Below are 15968 nucleotides of genomic sequence, written 5' to 3' on the forward strand. Positions count from 1 at the left end.
TTCTGTCCTCTCATCCTTCTTTCTGGGCTCTTTTATTTTTTATTTTATTTTTATTTTATTTTTACTCTTTCTCTTCACTCACGGCAACCTTTTTTAGAGCACCAAGTTTTTATTTATGTCAATAACTGCAGGCCAGCACCCTGCGGAGGGCAACCGGCAATGACCTCCGTCCACCTCCCCTCTCTCCATCCTCCGACCTCACCTCCCCCCGGAAACCCACTCACCCCGTCGTCGCCTCCACCTGGCCTGTCAGTACAATCCGGTAAGCGGGGCGGCCGCTCCTCCCCCGTGGGGACAGCACACAGGTCTGCCCGGTGTCTCCTCTGTCCTCCTGCCGAAGGGGCTTCGGCAGGGCAGAGGCGGCTTGGTCTCTCAGGCCCTGGCTTTTTTACTCTGTCTTCATCTTCCGTCGTCTGCCACGTGCTCTTGGTGATGGGTGTGCTGTGAGCTGATCTGCCTATGGCCCCCCAGCCCCATGACAGGACCCTAAAGTGGAAGAGGGGGGGTGGCGTTTGAACAGACCCTGCGTGAGCTCAGGGTCCTGTGCGCTGGTTGTGTCTCCCAGCCGCGCTCCCTGGCTTATCTCGGGTGGGGTGGGGTCTGTCACCCTGGCCCTGAGGGCCTCCCGAGTGGGCTCAGGTGCCCCCCGTGCGCTGCGGAGGCTGCTGCAGGAGGCGAGGTTCTTTGGGAGCTTTTCAGGCTCCTGCGGAGATGCCCCTCCGGAGATTTGGGCTGTCGCCTCCTGGCCCGCTCCGTACAGGGGTGCTCGTGTTCCTTTGTGAGTCCAGGGCCAAAGGCCCAGAATTACCGATAAACGGCTTGTTTGAGGGCTGAGGGGCTATCTATCAAGGCCTTTGGCAGCTGGGGAGGGAGGAAGGAAGGAAGGAAGATGGGGCGAGGCCATGGGGTGTTTTGGGCGGGCTTGGCGTTGCCGCGGCGCCGACGTGCCCTCCCTGCCCTCCTCGTTCGGGGCCCCCGCTGTTCCCTTCGTCCAGCCCCCCTCCCGCTCTCAGTCCTGGCACGGGGATTTTGCACGTGCTAGGTCCTTAAATGTCCAAGACATTTACTGGGTATTTTTTCTTTGTTTCTTTGACATATAACTTTTTTTTTAATTCCAGAAAACGCAGAGTAGTAGTGCAGTTTGTATGTTGCCACCAGAGTTTGTTCTAGTTTAGACGATGTTGAGACAGTCCTGTTTAATTAACAACCCTTGGAGACGGGTATTATTGTCACTCATTCACAGATGAGAAAATTGTGGCCCAGAGTGGAAAGTTGACCTTTCCAAGGTCACGTAGCTGGCAGGAGGAGATCCCAGAGTCTCACTTGATTTGCTCTAGATCCTGTCCTTTACTTGTCGTGCTGTATCATCTGACTGGAAAGTCGTTTCCCTGATTTTCCTGAACCCCAAGTTTCAGAGGAAAATCCTCGAAGGGTAATAGTGGAAGACGCGTAGGCTTATAGCCGCCTTTCTTATAAGACTTACCGCCTGTGCTCAGACACCTGATACTTGCGGAGGCTGGACATTTATTGCTTAGTGGAGGTTTCCTCCCAACACCTTTGTATTGAGAATCTGAAACATTAGGGTTTGCAAAAGTACTTTGAACTGCTTGGTGACAAGAAACTAAGAGATATGTAACGATTTTTATTAACTTTGATCTTAAGATTTGAATTTGTTAGCGTGTATTTTCTAACGTTCGCTGAAATGTACATATATCTGAGGTTTACAGGCGAAAGTCTTATAAATTCCTGACCTGAGAGGGAAGGGGCCGAGGGAGGGCAGGCAGGGAGAGCTCAGCCTGTCCTCACTACCTGACTGTCCCTACAGGGCTGTGTCACCTGCTCCCAGACCATCCAGCCATCTGAAGCCCCCCCTTGGCCCCCACGCCCCGTCACTGTCCAGTAGCCCCCCACCTCTCGGGACATCAGACCCACAGAGCCACTCGCCCGCCTCTGCGCCCCTGCCTCAGGTCAACGGGGGCTTCCGGGCCCCCTCACACCAGCTGCCAGAGGCCAGCGAGCCCCCCCAGGGTCTCTGTAAGAAGAGGAAGAAGACCCGCGTGGGAGAGACCCAGGGCCAGGGCTCAGAGACCTGCACGGCTGTGGCGGCCCCTCCAGGGCCTCCTAGGAAGAGGAGGAGGAGGAAGAGGAAGCACACGGGGGACACGGACACCTCCCCTCTGCAGGCGGGGCGCACGCCGGGGCCGCCCTGGAGCCCTGCGCACAGGAAGGAGGGTCGGGCGGAGCCGCCGGCGGGCAGACCGGAGGAAGAGGGTGGACAGCAGCCAGGGAACGGCTGGCCCGTGGGATGCGGGAGCGACGGCCACCGCGTGAGACGCAGGAAGAGGAGGAGGAAGGGAGCTGAGGGCCTTGGCGGAGAAGACTGCCTCCGCCGGGACCCACCTCGGCATGGGTGAGAGCAAGGAGCCCTGCACCGCCGCTCACACACAGTCCACTCCCAGTGGGTGCTGTCTGGAAATACAGGCGCTGCCCGGCCCTCTGGGATGTGACTGTATCGTCAGGTGTCCCAGGCGGGTGGTGAGTGGAAACAGCATTCTGGACCTGGCCAGCCCCGTAGTTGCTGGGAGGTCACATGACCCGGGCCGGGCTGCGCTGGGGTCCTGTCGTCCACTTTGTAGGACTTGCCTCGGATTAAAAACGCACTTGTGTGCTTTTCTGGACTGTGGCCGTGGGCAGGTCCTGGTCAGGTTCAGGTGGAGTCTCCTGGGGCTCTTCTGCGGGGCTGAGGCACATGCACCAAAGTTCACGGGGTATCTGGGCCTCAGTTTGCTAGGAGCTGACTGTCAACTCTGACTTCCTAGGAGCTGCTCTTCTTCAGATGTCGTCCAGCCAGAGACCATTGCAGCATCACCAAGGAAAAAGAAAAAGAAAAAAAGGAAGCAGGAGTCACAACAGGAAGTAGAAGAGAATGAGCCTGAGGGCCAGAGAGGCTCTGTAGTCCCTGGGAGCAGGCCAGGGACAGCTGTGAATGGCCAGGCTCCCGGAGGCCCCACAGGTGTGCACTGGGCCGGGAGGGGACGCCAGGGGAGCAGGGGGTGGGAGCCAGCCTGCCCTGTGCGTCTAGAGGCAGGTGCGGTACATTGGGAGGGGCCCGCTGGAAGACCTCTTACCTCTGCCCTCGTGCCAGCTGTCTGCCCACTTGGGCCTCCTCACCTGGCAGATCGTTCAGCCCGAACTACCCCGTAGGAAAGGATGGGGTACATGTAAACTTTACACGTTCTGTGAGCGCAGGGTTTCTTCTGGTTCAGGGCTGTTCCCGTCTAAACCTTCCCACTGGAATTACTCCTGGGCCGCCCAGCCTGGCGTTTTTCTTTGCCAGTTGAACTTGCAGCATTGGGTTCAGAAGCTCACCTCCCTCTGCCTCTCTTTGTAGCCGGCCTTCCTGAAGATCGTGTGGCCTTTTGCTGTTGGGGTTCTGTGTGCTTTGGCCGTGCCCAGGCTGAGGCCTCCACCAAGCGCCTCGTTCATGTTTCGTTTTCTCTTTTTCCGTAGTGGGCCGGCTCGTTTCACCAGGCTCTCCTGGTGGAATGTGTCTGTTAAATGAGGGGAGAGAAGGTCCTCAGCACCTCAGGAAGGGGCCCCCAGGTGGCGGATCATCTGGGGTCTGCTCTTTGTGCTTTGGGGGCACACTGGTTCCCGGGGATGGGTTTGTAGTTTATCAAACTCCGGAGAAACGAATTCATGAATAAACACGGAATTCCATTCATTACACGGCAAAAGCACTAACTGCTAGGCAGTGAGGAATGGCCACTTCAGGCAGCCCGTGTGTCATTGGAGAAAAGGCTGCAGAGACCGGCTGTCGTCAGACGGGGTCACTTTGTGAGCACGTCAGCCAAGCGGGAGGTGCTGCCGGGCCCCAAGGCTCTCTGCCCAGTGCAGAGCAGGAAGTGCACGGTGGGCAGGTGCTGGGGCTGCAGGGACGCCCAGCGCCCCGTGTGTTTGCTCATGATCCCAAAATGGGGGCAGGCATTTGTGACCCTGAAGAGGCCAGAGCCCGGGTTGCAGGTGGCTCCGTGTGACCACCGGGCCCGAGCTGTGCTGAGGAGCGGCTGGAGAGGGCGTGGGGGGCACAGGCTGGGGGCAGACAGTGGACGCTGTCCTGCTCAGAGCACTGAGCCTGAAGGGCACCAGGTCATTGCCAAATTGGCGGACCAGAGAGATGAGGTCAGGCTTGTGTTTAGGGAGGTGAGTCTGTTCTGACAGTTGTGGGTGGTTAGGGGGACTGGGCAGAGGCCAGGAGCAGCTCAGACGTCATTTCTAGAGCCCTGATGAGGGGCGGTCAGTGCTGTCTGTGCAGATGTCCTTGCTGGCCAGGCTCTCTGGGGGCAGGGAGGTGGGAGCTGCCCTGCGAAGCTGCGGTGGTGGTGGTGGCGGCGGTGGCACCTTGTCTCTCCAGTTCGCGCTGCTCCGGGTTTCTGCCCCTTCCCTGCAGGCGAGGAGCCTCCATTGGGAGCTCCTCTCCCTTGCTCCTTCAGACCGAGGGCTCACTGCTGCCTGTAGGTTTTTTGCTTTGTTTTCGGTGTTCAGGTTTTCATCTTTTGCAGAGTTGATTTGGACCAATAACCTCTTCTCTTGAGAAAGAATAATCGTTAACTCCCTTGTCACAGGCAGGCAGGCAGGAAGAGCTTGCTTTTACACATTCTTTAAAGAATTTGTCATTAGTAAGTTCTGCAATTCTGTTGTAAGTAAAAGGTGTACGAGCGTTTCCTCGGTGGTTTATTTTTAATGTATGTAAATGTTATTCTGATTGCAGGGCTGGGACAGGCTCCTCTTGTATCCTGGGACAGAGAGAGAGAATCCGATGTGGTCCAGGAATTGCTCAAATATTCATCTGATAAAGCTTACGGGAGAAGAGGTACTGGTTTTGAGACTTGACTTCTGTCTTCTGCAGTTGGCTTATGAGGAGGTAGAGAGGCCTGAAACAGACCTCCTGTGTTGAGCCTTGTGCATAGGAATTGCTTGGCTCCGAAGACGGGAAGAGGAATGTACATGTCTGTTGTACCCTCTCTGACCCTGCTGCCACTGCATGCAGATCAAGAACCCTGCAGGCGGGTTTTGTCTGCGGTGGGGATCCAGAGCAGCTTCCCCCTGGGCTCTGGGAGCCGGGGAGAGGGCAGAGTGGGCGCGTTTGGTCAGGGCACGGCAGGGCAGGGCAGGCCAGCCAGGGAGAGCGTTAGAATCCCAGAGTCGGGGTAGGCAACAGACCGAAAAACTCATCCAGCACTCATGCTGTAAGTTTTTATTTAGAACGTTATTTTTCTAATTCGGACTCTGAGAAAGAACGCAAGATCTTTGTTTCTCAGATGAGGGCATGGGCTTAAAAAGAACTAAATATTCGGGGTTAACAGTGTTTGCTTTTAAGTGACGGGATCACTGACTGGCCTACACACCGGAGACCACTCTGTTCCTCCCCTTTTCCTTCTCTGTGTATCCATTTTCACCAAAAGGTGGCACTCAAAACTTTTTGAATAATTAGGAGTAGACCAGCCTAGTTTGTAAACTTCACCCTTGAAGTAAATCCACAGGGCAGCTGGGGACCCACGCAGGTCGCAATGCCAGTGTCTGTCTTGCAGTTTTGACGTGGGACGGCGAGGTGTCAGCTGTCAGTCAGGACGCCATTCAGGACAGCAGGCTGGCCCGCATGGCCACAGTCATTGACGACTGGGACGAAGAGTTCGACCGAGGGAAGGTATGACACGTGGTGGCGCCTGGTGGGGGCGGAGCACCGCGGAGTAGCTCAGCTCGGGGGGCGCTGGGGAGGACTTGGATTTTCAGGGCTGTTTGAAGGGGCAGCAGCCTTGCAGAGTGGCCAAGGGCGAGACTGGAGCCACGCTGCCCGGGTTCAGGAAGCCTCTGTGCTCCAGTTGCCCCTGCTCCTCCATCAGTGAAGTGGGGGTCATGGGGACACCTTCTGTGGGTCACGTGGAGAGTAAATCTGTTCGTTTAGGTCGCACGTTGAGACTCGTGCTGGCACGTAGTAAGCACTTGGAAAGGAGCCACCGGGACCCGGGGGAGCCCTGTTTGGGAATTGTGACACTGTGATTCTTGACATAGGAAAAGAAATTGAAAAATTTCAAGAGAGAGAAGAAAAGAAACTTAAACGCCTTCCAGAAACTTCAGAGTAGACGGAACTTTTGGTCTGTGACTCATCCAGCTAAGGCTTCCAGTCTCAGCTATCGCCGCTGAATTTGCAGCTGTCAAGATGGGTCAGTTTGTGCGTGTGTGTGTGTGTGTGTGTGCAGTCGTTCATGGGCTGTGGTGTGTACGGCGTGGAGTGTGGTGTGCACACACCGGTCACTCGCAGATTGAGGACCAGGCTGTTTCCAGGCTCCATCTCGTGTCAGTGTCGTTGCCTGTGTGGGACGCGCTCTCCAGGGCTGGTGGTGGGACTCCTAGGGTCTCATTTCTCTCCCTCAAGAATGATGTTCTTTGCCTCACAGCCTCCAGAGACGCGGTCCCTTCCCGGGGACCGTCTATCTGGACTGAAAAGCCACTTGCCGAGGACTTGCTGGCTCTGTCGGCTCCAGGCCTGCCACGGGGGACGGCCCGCAGAGGCCCCGGGCTTCTGTGGATCAGGACCTCTGGTGACACAACACGCACTGTGACGGACACGGGGACTCTTAGAGCAGGGGGCGGCACAGCAGCTGGGGCCCAGGATGGGCCTGAGCGCCCTGTGCTGCTGGCCGGCGGCGTCTGGCCTGGGGCTGCGGGGGACGGCGGGGAGGACGGCGGCTGCGCCTTCCCAGCGTGACCTCGAGCTCCAGAGATGACGGCGTGCAGCCAGTTGCCCTTCTCCACGGGCCCTCCGTCCCACACTCCTGGCGGCTGGCGCTGCCAACTCATCCTGCGCCTCCCGCTTCCTCAGGTGGGGGCTCTGTATGCCTTACCTGTCCAGCCTCAGAGAGTCGGCGGCGCCCCGGGCCGGCCCCACGCCGCTGCCTCTCCCTTTTGTGGAATTGCGGGGCGGGCAGCCCTGCCAGTGCATCTCTCTCTTGCAAGAAACTCTAGACCCTCTCTGGAGAGCAGGTGGCTGTAGTGGGGCAGGTTGGGGGCCGAAAAGGTGTGCCGACACATCTGCTTCTCAGGCTGCTACGTGTTCCGAGGTGGCTTTGCTGGACCCTCCCTTGCAGCTGCAGTAACCCGGGAGTCCTTACTGAGGTGGTGGTCTTGGGGTAGATTCTCCGTTTATTTTACTACTTGATATAAAACATTTATTTTTCACCAGGCCTGTGGCTTCCATCAGCAATACGTTTCCTCTCCCTAATATGCAAATACTGGCTTCGTTTGCTCAATTTTGTGAGTGCTTTTTGAATTTAGATGATTGTATTACTCGAGAAGATCACAATCACTTTTTTATCTTGTTCAAGCTGTGCCTGCGAACTTATAATTTAATAAATGTGGGAAATCCTCAGTGAGGTGATACTGTCCAGAAAAAGGACGCATGTCCCAGTGGTAGGTATGGAAGTAAATCTGAAGATTATCCCTCAGCGCATGTCCACGCTTCCTCTCCTCTTGGTATCACTTCGTGTGGGAGTGGACCAATGCCTGGTCCTGTCCTTCGAGTGGTCTCCTCGGCCTGAGGCCCGATGCACTTGTCTGGCCCCCACTTTGTTCCTCACGGAGCCTTGCCCTTTGCTCTGCTGTTTGTTCTGGGGCCTGGGGGATCCTGGTGGTATCGAAAAAGCGTTACATTTTTTATACGGGGAGCTATGTTAATTTTTTCATGTGGGTCATTCTTTATGTTTTTTTCTTCCTGTTTTTGTATTTCTCTTTAAAAAGTTGGGGAGAATAATACCAGTGGCCTGCGCTGAGGCTGCTCTGGTCCCAGCAGATGGGAACCGGGCTCTGCCTGGACTGGCCCGGGACCCTTTTTGTCTTTTTCAGAGGACCGATTCCTGCATGTCAGCCACACCTTGCTCAAAGCTGAGGGGCCCACCCCAGTGCCCTGTGGCTCTGTCATTTGTCATCTCAGGAGGGAAGGCAGGTGCCTCCGTGGGCAGGGTTTTTTTCTCTCTTGAGATGTTGACATCCATTCCTGCGTGAACTATTTCTCCGACCATATTTTTATCATGTTCTGTAGCTGAAAAAAGAAAAATTCAGTTGTTTGCTAGCAGAGAATTGATCTCCCTTCTCTCTCTCCCTCTTCTCCAAACAAGTCTCTTCCTTTCTCCACTATATAATTATAAAGCCTTTTCCTGAGGAAAACGTACCCGTTTTCTCCTGGGCAGGGATGAGCACTGGCCTGACCCTGCAGCATTTAAGTATCGCTGTTAAGTAGACAAGTCCTCCCATCCCACGGAGAATCATCGGCCAAACTGGGAGGGAAAGGATAGGCCCAGAAAACGAGTCCAGATCCTAGGTGTACGTGTATAAAGAACTAAAGCTTCTATAGTGGCGGTCTTAGACTTTGTTGACTTAGAACATGGGTCTAATTTAACTTCGTGTTTGGGGGGTCACCCCTCCCAGTGGTCCTCGGTCCTCTCACTCCCTGACCCTTGGCTGGGGCCCTGCTCACACCTCGGCCCCGTGTGCGCGTCGAGCCCACGGCACGTGACCTGCACCTCCACTCCAGGGGCTGAGGGGCCCCAGATGTTGCCAAGATCTTGGTGCAATAAAACGAGTTTTTGTGAGTCCTGCCTGTGTCTTTGGTTTTTTTTCCCTTTGACTTTTAAAGGGTTCACCCTGACCCCAGTCTGCTGTCCCAGTTCGCATGTGAGGTTGGCCTCAGGCACTTTCTGGTCACCTGTCTGTGAGTGGGAGTCAGGTGCCTTTAGCAGTCTGTGCAGCAAAGCTTGGAACAGGTCTTTGTTAAGAATAAAGGGGAAATAAAGAGGTTTATTTGAATGTCTTAATACATACATTTATTTGAATTTAAGAAGGGAGAAATCCTTTGAAGTGACTCCCTGAGCTTTGAGGGTGATTTTCAATGAGCACCAGATTGAAACTTGGAAACAGTATCATTCCACTGAGGTTTGTTTGAAAATTTTTTGAACCAAATGGTTGGATTTCTGCAGGGAAAGATGAGGGAGAAATCATAGGTTTTGCTAAACTGAGTTTTCCTCACGGTTGGCAGGGACGACCCAGGCTTCCGGTTTGGGGACCCCCTCCTGAGCCTGGCTTGTGCGCAGCGGTGGGTAGGGCACGGCGACGTGGTCAGTGCCCGTTCAGTCTCCCCTGACCCGAGTGGGCACGCCCAGCTGCTGCTTCAGCCACATGCTGGAGGCCGTGGTGAGGAAAACTCGTTTCCTGTGCGGACTGGAATTCAGTGTTGATACAGAATGTAATTCGGACTCACGTGGACATTGTTGCTCTTGTCAGGCTTGACAGGAGCAGGAGGGGCAGGGTCTGGCTGATACCACCTGTCCTGGAAGCAGGGTAAGGCCAGGAGGGGGCACAGGTCCCTGCAGAGCGCTCCGTGATCGGGAGGTTACAGGTGGCAGGAGCAGTGCCTGTGAGTGGGTGACAGGAGCTAGTGTAGTCCCAGGCAAAGGCAGGTTTCCGTTGAGTGGGTTCTGGTGCCCGAGCCCCGCGGCTCCTTACCCCTTCCTTCCCTTCAGTGACACCCCACAGTGCCCCACCCAAACATGCCTCTCAGACACGGGGACTCTCTATTCCAGTCACTGCGGCGGGGGCGGGGGGGGGGGGGATTGGCCAGACAGCTCAAAATGAGGACAGCAGAGTAAGAACAGGTGAGGTGAGACATCTGCTGGACCCAAACCAGAGGGGGTGCTCGGCAGGTGGGAGAGAGTTTGGGGTGACTGATGCAGTTCATGGGTCTGTCTCACCAGCCGAACTTGTGTCCAAAGGTTCTGCATCACAGGCTGGGAGGCAGCTGGAGTTGATCCACTACAAATCTGGGCACAAGGGTCATACAAGCAAGACCATAGCTTTTCCGTGTTGTTACTGTTTCCCAACAGTAGCAACATGGTTCTGGGTGCGTAGAAGATGAAAAAGGCCAAGTTTCCCACTGGCAGCCCATGGTCTCAAGCACAGAGCTGCCGGCTCCAGTGGGAACCAGGAGGAGGGCGTGCCAGCTCTGCCTGGTGTGGCCTCGGGGACGAGGGGAGGCTGTGAATGGAGGGTTGACAGGTGAGTAGGCTCCAACTGGTGGGGCTCACTTGAACGACCCTGTCAGGTGACAAGGCAAAAGCACAGGATGCTTCTCCATTGATAATTTCGGTAGGAACCTTTCATGCCAGCCTTTCTTTGTGTGTCTTTCGGGTTACAGTGAGTGCCTGCGGTGTCATCAGCAAGGGTCTACAAGGTCTGATTCGCTCTTTACACACCCAAGGCTGATGGCAGTGTGCGTGCAGGCCAGGGGTGGGGGTGGAGAAGACAGGTGAAGATGACCAGTTCAACAGGCTGGCCAAGAAGTGCTCATGTCTGGAACTATGACATGGTAGTAACAGAAAAGGTGGGGCCCCTTGGGTATTTGGAGGTGGAATCAAGAGCAAAGGTAACAGATAAGGTGGAAGGTTCAGGGTTGGGGGAAGACCTCTGGCTTGGGAAGTCAGTTGAGTGGTAGGGCACGTACCAGAGAGGCAGGTGGGTGACAGATTCCAAGGCTGTGATGCAGCCAAGCCTGCGTTATCAGAACAGAATGGGGAGAACCACAGGTGTGAGAAGGAGGTGACCAGGGAGCATGGAGTCTCCCGATTAAAAAGTGCAGGACACCTGGGGAACCAGGTGAACATCCATTAGAAGCTCGGCCGACCTCGGGAGTCAGGAGTGAGCAGTGAAAGGCTGGCTGGTACGATGGAGTGAGGAAGGCCAGGGTACGAATCCTGCCCAGTCTTGGTAGCGTGGACAGCCTCCATGTAGATGGGACCTAGGTGAAACTAGGTTCTGGTAATCCCAGGCAGCTTGAGGATGTGTCATGGGACACCTGGTGGGAGCTCAGCGGTGTGGTTCTCCCTTTGCCTTCAGGGCCTCATGGCCGGTCACCTGCACTGGCTCCTCCCTTTAGCCCACGCTCCTCCTGCCTGGAGGATCCCCTGCTGCACAGACTCTGCTTAGCCCAGCTGCATCGTGCTCCTTCCTTCCCCACTCCTGCATCAGGACCGGCTGGTACCGTCAGGGAGGACCATCCAGCTGCCCAAAGCTGGTTGCCATGCTTCATTAGGCTCTGTCTCAGGGGGCCCCTCTCTCCCATCCCATTAGTGGCTGTTCCACGTTTGTGCCCTCCCACCACCTGTGTGCCCCTTACTCTTGGCAAATGATTTTCATCCCACTGCAAGAGTTCCCTCCCACTCCAAAATAAACAGCGAAACACGAGGAAACCAAAACCATAAGCAACTTCTCTCCCTCTCCATGTGGTCTATTCTCCCTCTAACCTAGCGGTTCCAACACTCATGGAGCCCAGAATCACCTGGGAGAGTTATTTAATACTAATTTAATTTAATACAAATGTGAAGGAAATAAGACTCTCGAGAGTGAGCCTTTGGCAAACCCTTCCCGAGTGATTCTACCGGGCGGCCAGCATTGAGAACTGCTGTGCTAGTCCCGGGTTTGAGAGAGGGTCAGAATCACCAGGGGGTTGTTAAAACACAGGTTGCTGGGCCCCATCCCCCGACATTCTGATTCAGCAGGTCTGGGGTGAGGTCTGAGAATTTGCATTTCTAGCACGTTCCTAGGGGATGCTGAACCCGCTGCTGGGTGCGGACCACACTCACAGCTCTGATCCAATGGTTCTTACATGGGATGGTCTGTAGGACCCCCTGTGGGGACCTCAATGTGCTCTCCAGACCGACCTCTTCCACCCCTTGGGGACCTCGCGTCAGTGATTATCCCATCTGCCTCCTGTGTCTCGCTCTTCCCCTTCTCTCATGAACATGTTCAAGTGTCAGCCATCCTAAAAAAGGGCCATTTTTTCCGTGTCCCCTCCCAGCCACCCTCTCCCTCACCTAAGCTTCGATTTGCCCTCTGCTTCCTTCTCCACGGTCCTTAGTCTGCCTTCTGCCCGCATCACTCCACTCAGTGACCCAATTCCCAAATCTGATGAGCCTTTGCCACAACTTCTTTTCAGGATTGGACACTATTCACCCCCGTCTCCCTGAAGAGCTCTTCTTTTTCTGTCCCTTCAGTGTTAAATCTGTTGGATCTGGTGAGCCCTGGATACTTAGATGTAGCCAGAATCAATCCACTCCAATCAATATACCCCATTGTCTAATCAATATAGCCCGAGGAACATCTTTTCCTGGATATCCTACTGGCAAATCTGTGGCCCAGACAGAGTTCATTGTTTTGTCTGCCTTCCTCTTACCTGTGTCCTGCTCCTCCTGTGTCCCTCCCATGGCTGGGGGCCCACCATCCACCCTGATGCCAAAGCCAGAAACGTGCCCGCCACGCTCGGCACCTCCTTCACGTTACTCCCACGCATCAGTGACAGAATTCCGATCTTTCCACCTGGCTGCCAGAAAGTCCTCTCTTTCCCATCCCCACCGCCTGGCTCTCAGCTTGAGTCGCCACCACTTTTCTCTTGGACTCGAATTGTCTTCTAACCAGTTCTCCAACCTCCAGTGGACCTGCTTCCTGGTCTGCCTTCCTGGCCCCCAGGACAGTCCTTCAAGACAAGAAGCCCTAATGAAATCATTCCCGTCCTCAGGTTTCCCAGCACCTGTCACAGCTGTGTTGTTGAAAGGATGTGTCAGCCTTCATCATCCTGCGCTAACCGTTGGGACTGTTTAAATGCACCTTGATGTGGTTTTTTGCTCTTACAGTAATAGAAATGATCCGTGGTTCATGTACTTTATTCTCCCTTCTTACGTGTACTGCTCTGCTGTTTTCTGCCTTACATGGCCTCGGTTAGACACTTGCCCTTGGCAGAGACCGGTGGGTGTTGCCTTCGGTGGGTCCCGAATTCCAGGCCCCCAGGAAGTCTTGGTGGAAGGGGTAAGCCTGACAGGAGTGTGATTGGTGACCATGCCCTTGGACTCCTCTCAGAATGCAGCCAGCCCACCTCCGCTGATGTCCTTGGCCCAGAGGCCTCCTTGCGCCGTCCTCCCGACGCTTCTGTCTCTGAGCCCCTGCCCCCACCCCCCGTCCCCCCCACCTTTGTTTTTTGCACAAGTGAAAATATTTTGGCAGGTCTGGCGGGAACTGGAGCATTAGCTCCTCTATTTGAAGTGAAAGCCTGGACGGTGTGGCACGTGGCCAGCTGTCTGTCGGGCAGCAGGGGAACCGTTTGTGACAGCTGGACACAATCAAGATCCATTACAAACAGATTTCAAGGGCCATTCACACACAGAAGAAACTGCAAGCTTTAGCAGAATAAAATCTGGGGGTTTTCAAAGCAAGACAATGCCCCAGCCTCGGCCCGTGTGAGCGGCTCGGTTTGCGTCTCTGCAAGCGCCCTTCCTTCCCCAGCACCACCTCCCTCCCGAGTGCGGGCTGGAGAGGCTGGCGGGGCTGGCGGGGCTGGCGGGGGCTGCCCCCAGGCCCTGTCTTGTGTTACTGAGGACACCTGTCTAAACCTGCATGGGGAGGGCTCAGAGGCTGGCTTCCGGAAGCGCCGCTGCCCAGCCTCGTCAGCCTCTCACCTTGGTCTCAGGGAGAATGGAGGGTTCACATAGCAGTTGGAGGGTGAGGCTGGCAGGCCCAGCTGAGCCCATTCCTCTTCTGTGAAGCAGGTGTTATCTGAGGTAACTGTCCCTCCCTCCCCGGCCCTGGCCTTGGCGGAGCTCTGAGTAGTGGCTCGTCGGGTAGCCATTTATAATTCTATATGGAGGGGAGGCCTTAGGACGTGGTGCTTCCTGTGGTTCTGTTGGCCTCAGCAGACCGTGTTCCTTCAGCACGTGCGGGGTGGCGGTGCGAGTTGTTCCTTTTGCACATGGAGGGGTGTCAGTGCTCATGCAGGGAGGGGACACCGTCCTCCCCTTTCTCACGAGACCCTCCAGCTTGCACTGCCCACTTGGCCCCCTGCTGTCTCACTCATCTTGATGGGAGAAGAGAAAGGCAAGGCGAGGAAATAGAATCATTTGTTTTAGAAAAAGGAACCAGGTGAAATATGGGCATGAGGAAGAACAGAAAGGTAAGAGTAAAGTCCCTTACCATGGTATCTTATATCTAAGCCCCCTCTAAAATTTTTTTTTTTTTTAATCTTTATGTTCCTTTATTGGAGCAAGATTCCTTGCTCCAATACAATGATGTATACATCATTGTATACAATGTGTATACATAATACACTGTATTGCTCCAATAGCAATACAGTGATGTATTTGCTACAGAGACCTGTGCAGAAATTACATACTATCCATCTAGACAGGTTTTCGTTACACTTTGCCTATTGATGGAATAGTTCCATTTATAAAGTTTTTATACATCAAAAAGCTTTGAATTTGACCAGGCGGTCCATTAATTCATCTCTGAAAAAGCTAAGTGGCATTTAATTTTAGCTACTATATTTTACAGCATTAAAAAGCTTATGCATTAGGTAGCTTCTCAAAATGTGATTTATGCACAATGGCATTTAGCAGACAGAGCAGAGTCCATCATCTCCCCCAGATTCACACAGACAGGTCTCATTTGAGAGCTATATGCTAAAAGAGCTGGTACTTTGAGACAAAAGTACTCCTAACCTGAGTTTCTTACCACCAATACGGACTTCTTACTCTGAAAGCCTGTCTTCTCGGCCACATTTTACAGTGCCAGTGAAGACATGCCAACAATCGCCCTGTGTATTAACTCGGCAGTAGAGCACCAGGTCTGTCTGATGGTGGTGGCAGGCACTATTATATCCAGGTAAATAAAAGCCCATATTTTGAAATGCCAAGTTGAGATACAAATCAAGGGTACAACATATTCAGAACTGAGTTTTCAGCAATCTGATATCCCAAATGATGTGAAAAATTTCAGAAACTGATGTCAAACTGTACCCATGATGGGTTCCCAGCTATGGAGACATTAATACATTGATTCAAATCCCTTTACTCAATCAACATAGCCCTGAGGTCATCCTGCAAAGTGCATATCAAAAAATACGAAGTTAAGGTGACAAAGTTTGACAGTAACATTATACAAGTCAAACTTGGAAAGTCATATTAAGTATATCTGTTCTGAGAGAAAAGCATCAAATCCTTTGTGTACACATTTAGTTTTATTGTAACAAAGCAACTTGTACACTTTTAACGTTTAAAACTGAGCATCATCTTTCCTTTCCAGTGAAACAAAAAGAAAAATTTAAAAATAAACAGGAACAAAATTACAATAGAGAATGTCAATTGCAAATAAGATCCTACAGGTTCTGCTGATTCTCCCATCGAGTGGCAGGGCTCAAGTCATCATTAGGAGAGAATTTTATTTTTAAAGTGTCATCTTAAACTGCAAGGATGTCCGTTGAACATCACAATTAAACATGCCAAAGGAGAAGCCATGTTGTCAAAATGCCCACTTAACCCACCCAAACATCTCAAACCCATCCTTTGCTGACCTTCTATAACCCCATTTTTTTAAGTTTTTTTTTTTCTTTTTTTAAACAAGAGAAAGTAGACAGATACATGTTGGTAAATGCTAACTGTCCATATTCACATAGAGACACAGTGTAATCTCTGAGCCCAATATACAGAGAAAGGAGGAAAAAAGCTAGAATTCTATGCACTACTACACAGGGGCCTAGCACCCTCCAGCTTCCAGCAGAGCTAAGGGAGCAGAGGTTTTTCTTTTTTCCCACAGAGCATGGTGGTGTTGATTCCATAAAGTTTTTGTTGAGACAGGAAGGGATAAAAATGAATCTGGAACAGAAAGGGGTAGAGATTCTTTTCCCACTGAATTCTGCTCAAGGTATTTCCCCCCAAAATAAGTTGTGAGCCATGGTATAAAGGAGAAAAGAGACCTCAAAAACAGGGCAACTGAGCACAAGAGGAGAAGGAGAAAAAAAAAAAAAAAAAGACTGCAACTTGCTCCCAGGGACTGGAGAAAATTAAAAAGGAAGGTTGGAATCCATCAGTGTTCCA

General features: G+C 53.2%; 1 protein-coding gene across 3 annotated transcripts in view; it reads left to right on the forward strand.

Annotated features, from left to right (window-relative positions):
- USP36 (ubiquitin specific peptidase 36) overlaps nucleotides 1-8648 on the forward strand; it is a 35527-nt gene extending 26879 nt beyond the window's left edge. For all 3 annotated transcript variants that reach the window (XM_061174779.1, XM_061174780.1, XM_061174781.1), the window contains 7 exons: nucleotides 132-262; nucleotides 1826-2410; nucleotides 2820-3013; nucleotides 4772-4873; nucleotides 5592-5707; nucleotides 6073-6224; nucleotides 6459-8648. In XM_061174779.1, coding sequence (XP_061030762.1) covers nucleotides 132-262; nucleotides 1826-2410; nucleotides 2820-3013; nucleotides 4772-4873; nucleotides 5592-5707; nucleotides 6073-6204 — 1260 coding nt within the window. In that variant the 3' untranslated portion in view covers nucleotides 6205-6224; nucleotides 6459-8648. The remainder of the gene's footprint in view (nucleotides 1-131; nucleotides 263-1825; nucleotides 2411-2819; nucleotides 3014-4771; nucleotides 4874-5591; nucleotides 5708-6072; nucleotides 6225-6458) is intronic.
- Nucleotides 8649-15968: the final 7320 nt, after the last annotated feature.

The sequence above is a fragment of the Eubalaena glacialis genome, chromosome 19 (genome assembly GCF_028564815.1).
Source record: "Eubalaena glacialis isolate mEubGla1 chromosome 19, mEubGla1.1.hap2.+ XY, whole genome shotgun sequence".
Classification (NCBI taxonomy): domain Eukaryota; kingdom Metazoa; phylum Chordata; class Mammalia; order Artiodactyla; family Balaenidae; genus Eubalaena; species Eubalaena glacialis.